The 8,453-nt window shown below is 45.9% G+C and overlaps 1 protein-coding gene across 1 annotated transcript; it reads right to left on the bottom strand.

Annotated features, from left to right (window-relative positions):
- Positions 1-672: 672 nt before the first annotated feature.
- On the bottom strand, positions 673-7,777 carry LOC139380906 (UBX domain-containing protein 4-like). Its single transcript, XM_071124066.1, has 13 exons — positions 7,561-7,777; positions 6,980-7,082; positions 6,823-6,851; positions 6,475-6,593; positions 6,221-6,386; positions 4,382-4,520; positions 4,252-4,303; positions 3,195-3,350; positions 2,845-2,972; positions 2,605-2,707; positions 2,347-2,478; positions 1,685-1,905; positions 673-1,356 (listed from the first exon to the last, which is right to left on the bottom strand). Exons 1-13 carry the CDS (start codon positions 7,640-7,642, stop codon positions 1,218-1,220), a joined length of 1,569 nt encoding a protein of 522 aa, XP_070980167.1. The 5' UTR covers positions 7,643-7,777; the 3' UTR covers positions 673-1,217.
- Between the last annotated feature and the right edge of the window lie 676 nt (positions 7,778-8,453).

Raw genomic sequence — 8,453 nt, 5'->3', positions numbered from 1 at the left:
GATCATAAGAGCACATGCATGTTCAAGAAGAGTTGTTTTCCCCATTTCAAGGGGTTAAATGAAATACTGTAGTAATCTTGAATCAGCCATGAAAATAGAAGCTTGTGTGCAACGGAGGGGCAATTGAGTGCAAGCTTACATTTTGTATAACATTTCTAGCCAGTCTATGGGGAACAGGGTTGATGTGTATCGCTCGACCTACTCAGTTTTCTACCACAAAACACTAGCAAATGAACAGTAGAACCAGCTCACCTGCTTTTACACTGATTTGACTGTTTGTTTCTTTTCTAAAGAAATAGTTTGACCATATTAAAACGAGAGTTCACATAACAGGGTGACCTTAAAATTAGGGACAGATGTAAATTAATCAGTATCCTGTGCTATATATATATATATATATATATATATATATATATACTGTGCGTGTATATATATATATATATACACACACACACACACACACACACACAACTGTAGGTCATAATTACCATTTTATAAAGCACTGCTGCGAAAGCAAGAATCTCAAATCAATTGTATTTTGCACATCTGTAACCAATAAAGAACTGACTGAGTCACTGATGTTATTCACGGCTCATTAGATGACATTGCAAACAAACCAACAGAAAGTATTATGGTAAGGCTTGATTTAACAAAATTACAGAGCCAGCCAAATGATTGTTTATTGGAAAACATTTTTATTCCCATAGTTAAATGAGAGCAGTACAGTGGTTTCCCATGTTCAACTAGTAGTAGAAACACATTCTACTGCCGAGGGAGGTAGTCTATACCAAGGGGTCACAGCCTTGATTAAATACTGCTACACACACAGGCCTCATATCATACAGCATTAAACACCATTTTATCTGGCTATTGAATGTTAAATTAAACACGAAAGTTCTCATTTAGACAAGGCCATCAATCAACACCTGTCTCAGCCCTTCATCATACAGTAGACATGTCAGGATACTGACTGTCCCCCCCCCCCCCCCCCCCCCGGCTGGTTGTATTCTGTAAGGAGGCTGAATGAATCAAGTAACAGTTTCAACACAACGGTCGGGAGGTAAACTTGATTACATCTACCCATGCAGGGGAGGAGCAGAGTACAGGCTTAGACAAGATAAACATAAAACAAACAGCCCTAATATTAGCAGGAGGGAAGGGAGAGATGAGGAGGGGGGGGGGGGGGGGGGGGGGGGGGGAGAGACAGTGTTTTTGCACTACATCTGCTGGGTAGAGTTGCCGTTCCAAGTGTTATTTTCATCCTCACTGTCCTGGTGATTCCGTAGCCTGTGGATTTTACCGTCTCGTTTGAAGTCTACTGGTTGCTTCTCCAGTGTGCGTTTGCGAAGGGTTTCTCTGAAAAAGTGAAAATGGATGTGAAACAAACCAATTAGGCTTTAGAACACCCAATCTTACACAACCACACTATTCAATCAAACCCCTAGATCCATTCTCAGAATTATTTTCCCTCTGGCTACAAGAACAATGCATGTTTCTGTTATGAAACCTGATAATGATTAACCCCGACGAATGTAACCATTCAATTTCAATGTAATTGTACATTGTAACAAATCGGGCAAAGTCTTGTCAACTGAACTCCTAACCATAATGTACCATCACAACAATCTCAGCTACTCCTAAACATAGGAGTGTATATCGAAGAGCCTGCTGGATGGGGCCTTACCTCTTCGGTTCAGCAGATGAGGAGGAGGAACCAGAGCCTGAGGTAGTGTTGGGCTGCTGGGCTGGGCCTCTGGGGCCTGCTGCTCCGGGGGTGGCGGGGCTGGTGAAGAGGAAGCCACTCAGGAACCTCCACACAGCCAGCAGGGGGTAGAGGATGGTACCCAACACAGCCCAGATACCCCCTCCAGACTGCACCACCGTGTTATTGGGCCGTCCTGTTTGCTGGAAGCGGTTAGGAAGGATATAAAACACATTATACTCAGTGTTGTCATTTTACCAGGGAAAACAAGCAAAAAGTCCCTAAAAAAAAACAAAAATGGGAAACAAGACCAATGCAGTTTAGCTTCTGTCCCTCTCCTCGCCCCTACCTGGGCTTGGACCAGGGACCCACTGCACACATCGACAACCGACACCCATGAAGCATCGTTAACCATCGCACCACAAAAGCCGCGGCCCTTGCAGAGCAAGGGGAACAACTACTTCAGGTCTCAGAGGAAGTGACGTCACCTGATTGAAACGCTAACTAGCTAGCCATTTCACGTCGGTTACACACGCATGTACAAGGACTAAATCTAAACGTGCAGTGATATGACACGGTCTTGTTGTGAATTCACAAATGACAAAGTGGAAAATGGGAGTTGTATTTGGTTTCCAGTCACTCACAGGCAGCAGGACTATGGAGGCACCGGGAGCCAGCTCCAACTCCAGTAGAGTCTTACCCAGGTCGTCAGCCGTAAACTCCCTGCGAGGGAACATAGTCGCCAGGGAGAAGTTGCCATAGCGATTTCCCACTTCCTGAAAGGAGAAATACAAACTCTTTAGTGACAGCCGGCATTATGATATTTAATATCATATTCCACCAGAGAGAATGAACATGTTGTTAATGTTCACTTGTCTAACTTGAGTTGGAAAAAGTCTTACATTGACAGCAAACTGCCGAGCCTCATTCAGTCTGGCCTCTGAGGAGAACTGCCTGGTGAAGAAAGAACCATCTGGGAGACGGAACTGTATTCTTGCTATGGCACTGGAGGAAAATAACGTTTTTTTTCATGTTATTCTATGATTACATTAGTGGTGACATAGAACTTCATGGGTGTAAAAAAAAAAAAAACTGTTAAAAGTGAATCTACATTTTCTCCTGTGACTAAAGTAGCTCCATACCTCCTCTCCCTGTGTACGATCTCCTTCTTGGCTTCCGCCTCTGCTTGTCTGGCCTGCAGTGCTGCCAGCCGGGCTGCCTCCACCTCCTCCTGGTTATTGGCATAGCGGGCAGCTCTGTCAGCACGGTCCTGCGGGACAAACTTGCATCAGCCAGCCTCTATACTCATTCCACACCACCACAACAACAAACATTGTCTATTTCATCACCAAACCCTGTAGTGTTCACTCAGGCCACTAGAGGGAGTTATGAGTAAAAGTTTAATCAGAGAAGCCCAACAAGGGATTATTATTTTAGTTCAAAGTCTTTGGGGTTTTGAAGCTGAGGGTGATAGTTTGATGCATTTGTTTACCAGGGCGATCTGTGCTTTGACACGCTCCCTGGCAGCCTTCTCCTCTGCCTTCTCTCTGCTCCTCTCATCCATAATGCGCTTGGTCTTCTCATCCTCGTTCTTCCTCTTGAAGTCCAGCATCTCCTTCCCCATCTTCCTTCTCTCCTTTATTTCACCCTGACCATCATCACACAGAAATAGATACAGGTGCACACAAGTATCAATAGGCCATCCATACTATGTATACACATTTAGATCAGCCATAATGTGCATTATATAGTAATAAAAGAGCAGTATGGGCCACCGGCGAGGTGTCAGTATGGGCGGTGTCAGAAGGGGACACCGGCGAAGTGTCGTCAGTAGGGGAGGTGTCGTCAGTAGAGGAGGTGTCAGTAGGGGACAGTAGGGGAGGTGTCAGTAGCGGAGGGGTCAGCAGGGGACACCAGTGGAGGGGTCAGCAGGGGACACCAGTGGAGGGGTCAGCAGGGGACACCAGTGGAGGGGTCAGCAGGGGACACCAGGGAGGTGTCAGTAGGGGACACCAGTGGAGGGGTCAGCAGGGGACACCAGGGGAGATGTCAGTCGGGAAGGTGTAAGTAGGGGACCCCAGCGAGGTGTCAGTAGGGGAGGTGTAAGTAGGGGACCCCAGCGAGGTGTCAGTAGGGGAGGTGTCAGTAGGGGACACCAGCGAGGTGTCAGTAGGGGAGGTGTAAGTAGGGGACCCCAGCGAGGTGTCAGTAGGGGAGGTGTCAGTAGGGGACACCAGCGAGGTGTCAGTAGGGGAGGTGTAAGTAGGGGACACCAGCGAGGTGTCAGTAGGGGAGGTGTCAGTAGGGGACACCAGCAAGGTGTCAGTAGGGGACACCAGCAAGGTGTCAGTAGGGGAGGTGTCAGTAGGGGACACCAGCGAGGTGTCAGTAGGGGACACCAGCGAGGTGTCAGTAGGGGACACCAGCGAGGTGTCAGTAGGGGACACCAGCGAGGTGTCAGTAGGGGACACCAGCGAGGTGTCAGTAGGGGAGGTGTCAGTAGGGGACATCAGTAAGGTGTCAGTAGGGGAAGTGTCAGTATTCTTTACCTCCTCCTCTTTCTTTTTCTGATCCTGTCTCTCCTCCTGTTTCTTTGTTAACCTACAGAAGGGAAAGTTTCAGAAGATAAAGCATATTTCAACCCTCCATCCCTGTTCCTCCGTTGTGTGTCGTTCCTACCTCTCCACCTTAGCATCAAGGCCCCTGTCAGGCTGAGAGCTGGTTGATGCGTCGTCAGACGATGCGCTCCCGTCTTCCCCGTGGGTGACGACCACTGAGGCTGATGCTCCGCCTTCCTCTGCTGGCCTGGACAGGGATTCTGAGCAGAACCACAAGCGGATTACAGAACTCATTATCAGTGCGTGTTTCTCAATATGCATACTGCCGTGCACCATGCTCCGCGTGCATTCCTCGACAACGTTCTCTTGAGTATGGTTCTTGTGAGGACGAGTGTGGAGAAATATATATATATATATATTTTTTTTTTTACATGGTTGTTTCATATTTCTGTGCACACTTTCAGTTGAAGCTTGCATTGATGCATACTTCAAAATATGTACAAGCGGAGTATGTGCCCTCCGTGCTCCGTTTTGCATACTTTGATTTGGATCCATACATTGAGAAACACCAAGTGTATCAATGAACAGCAATCATGTCAGTGTCTCTACTTAAGTCTACACATTGTTGTTCATATCAACAGGACACTATATACAAAGGTATGGGGACACCCCTTCAAATGAGTGGATTCAGCCACACCCCATGCTGACAGGTGTATAAAATCGAGCACACAGCCATGCCATCTCCATAGACAAACATTGGCAGTAGAATGGTCTTACTGAAGAGCTCAGTGACTTTCAACATGGCACGGTCATAGGAGGCCACCTTCCAACAAGTCAGTTCATCCAATTTCTGCCCTGCTAGAGCTGCCCCGGTCAACTCTAAGTGGTGTTATTATGAAGTAGCAACAACGGCTCAGCCGCGAAGTGGTAGGCCACACAAGCTCACAGAACGGGACCGCCGAGTGCTGAAGCACGTAGCATGTAAAAATCATCTGTCCTCAGTTGCAACACTCACTACCGAGTTCCAAACTGCCTCTGGAAGCAGCATCAGCACAAGTTTTCCTCTGGAGCTTCATGAAATGGGTTTCCATGGCCAAGCAGCTGAACACAAGCCTAAGATCATCATGTGCAAGGCCAAGCCTCAGCTGGAGTGGTGTAAAACTCACCGCCATTGGACTCTGGAGCAGTGAAAATGCACTCTCTGGATTGATGAATCACGTTTCCTCATCTGGCAGTCCGACAGAAGAATCTGGGTTTGGCGGATGCCAGGAGGATACTACCTGCCCCAATGCATAGTGCTAACTGTAAAGTTTGGTGGAGGAGGAATAATGGTCTGGGGCTGTTTTTCATGGTTCAGGCCACGCCCCTTAGTTCCAGTGAAGGGGAATCTTAATGCTACAGCATACAATTACATTCCAGACAATTCTGTGCTTCCAACTTTTTGGCAAGAGTTTGGGGAAGGCCCTTTCCTGTTTCAGCATGACAATGTCCCCTGCACAAAGCGAGGTCCATACGGCAATGGTTTGTCGAGATCGGTGTGGAATAACTTGACTGGCCTGCACAGAGGCCTGACCTCAACCCCATCAAAAACCTTCGGTATGAATTGTTACGCCGACTGCGAGGCAGTCTTAATCGCCCAACATCAGTGCCCTACCTCACGAATACTTGTGGCTGAATGGAAGCTAGTCCCTGCAGCAATGTTCCATCATATAGTGGAGGCTGTTAAGAGCAGCAAAGGGGGAGCCCAACTCCATATTAATGCCCATGATTTTGGAATGAAATGTTCGACGAGCAGCTGTCCTCATAATTTTAGTCATGTAGCATATCTAGTAACACACGCCGAACGACATTTCTGTATAGCGCAACTGCTCGTATTTTGTTGCATTGTTATGCAGCAAAACTCCTGTGGTGAACCATCATTAATCAGCATCGTCCACAGTGGTCTGACACACAAACATACCTTTAGATGTGGCTGGCGCTGCAGGTGGTGCGTGGCTGGGCTGGAGCTCCAGTGGGGGTGAGGGGGGCTGTGCTGGGGCTGGCTCTGAGGCTACCACAGCTGGTGGGCAAGCCTCCACGGGAGTCCCTGCTCCCGCTCCCTCGCTTGCTATCTGCTGGGCGTGCATCTGTAAGGCACAAGAGATGCATGTTCAGTGCGACACCCTCAGCGCTCTTGAAAACAAGTTACTGTTATTGTTTCTCTTTAAGTCTTACCTGTTTGACTTTGTCGATTCTTTTCATGAGTTCCTCTGCAGAGACACTCCCGGCAACAACTTCCAGGGGGATTCCATTCTCTCCAATAAAGAAACTGGACGGGATGCACACCACCGGGTCTTCAAGGGGAAGTTAAGGGCAAACCAAAGTGCACAACATAATAATAACAATAATAAAAGGGATTGGACTTGATTACATAGTCTAGAATATGTCTGAAATAATATGGTTGGTGAATAATCACAGGTATTAGAAGAGATGGAACATCTTCTACACACAATTATGACTGAGGGATCAGAAACAACAGTCCAAATATAGGGGTAATAAAAACCCTTTGGAGGAGAAGGATACAGATTTGAGAGAACTGAGAGCATGTCTCGCTGGAAGAAAAAAACATTAAACACAATACATAACATTTATGTTGGTATTACTAACGTCATTTGAAAAATAAGGTAAGGAAGCAGTGTGTATCATATCCACACAAGTGTAGGATTGCATTATAGGCTACCTCTTGGCATCCACCTTGATTGCGACACAGCAGTTATGGGAGACCTCGGCCACTCTGTCGTCCTCCCAACTGGACATCATTTGTGCTGACACCTCATCGTCGCCTGGTAGAAGACAAGAATGTCAGAAGTGGTGAATAATTCGCTTCACACGCACAGCCCACAAGACATACTTATGTTGGTGGTGACAGTCGCTGGTTCTACTGAAATTAGGCTAGGAACGAACGGTGAATAATGACAAACGCTATCTATGTTTCTGTTGTATGTAACGTAAAAAAAAAATAAAAAGCTAGCCAGACATGTTGGTTGTCATTCGCGGCTAGAACTAACCAGTTAGCTAACAATTAACTAAACTAGCTAAATCGTATTATTTAACGTTAGCTGATATTTGACAGCTGTCATTTCTTTCTGTTACGACCCGTTGGCTAACGTTTCGTCATGTTGTTGTTATTCATAGCTAGTTTACTGACAATGACAGAGCTCGTTTGGTCTCAGTGTTCTAGCTACATTAGCGAATCATTCAACTCAACTGGTTTGCTAGCAAATCTGCGCTGGCTAGCTACCGTAATCTACAAAACAATACCTGTTATTACGACGACGAAGATGGAGCCCTGTTCTTTGGCTGAGATGATGGCTGCTGGAATAGAGCCTTCAAACCAAAGCATTTTAATAAAATGTGTTGGCTTTTTCTGTTTTGTAATGCTGTCCAGTCGTTTCTATTCTGAAAGTATTAGAAACTGTGCTAGAACGTTCAATCTCATCGCTGAACTAAATTAGCATGATGGGTGTAGTAGTCCGTAGGCACTAACGCTTCCTCATGGGACTTGTAGTCCACACAATTATGTCAACCGATTAACAGCAGATAGCGCTGTGGTACTGATTAAATATTTGTTGCCGATAACTAGAAAGAGTTGTGAATGTGATTAACGAGGCCCTTTGAAAAAACAACGGGTGTGGTAACTAAGAAAGCATAATACATATATGTTATGAGAATTAGAACATTGCATTTGATTAACGTGCTAATACATCAGCCTCCACTACATTACTTTGTAATGCCAAATTAAAATATAATCTGTAGCCTCAAGGGTTGAAATACTATTTGTATTCTAGCCCTTTATGGAAGTAGTTTTATTTCACAAGGCAAATAGCCACGTCTATCTTAGCATGTCAAACATCCCAGTGCTTTTTATATAGATTATTTCCCCTCACTCTAATAGTACTCTTAACTAGAGCCCCGATAGCGATACAACGCAGTCGGAAAGTATTTAGAACCCTCGACTATTTCCATTTATTTACTTTACAGCCCTATTCTAAAATCCTCATCAATCTACACACGATACCCCTTCATGACAACACGAAAACAGTTTTTGTAGAGCGGCCAGACGGAAGCCACTCCTCAGTAAAAGGCACGACAGCCGGCTTGGAGTGACTCAGACCATGAGAAACAAGATTCTCTGGTCTGATGAAACCAAGATT

This window comes from Oncorhynchus clarkii, chromosome 22 (assembly GCF_045791955.1).
Source record: "Oncorhynchus clarkii lewisi isolate Uvic-CL-2024 chromosome 22, UVic_Ocla_1.0, whole genome shotgun sequence".
Classification (NCBI taxonomy): domain Eukaryota; kingdom Metazoa; phylum Chordata; class Actinopteri; order Salmoniformes; family Salmonidae; genus Oncorhynchus; species Oncorhynchus clarkii.
The sequence above is the reverse complement of the archived record's forward strand: the minus strand, read 5'-3'. Positions and strand labels throughout refer to the sequence as shown.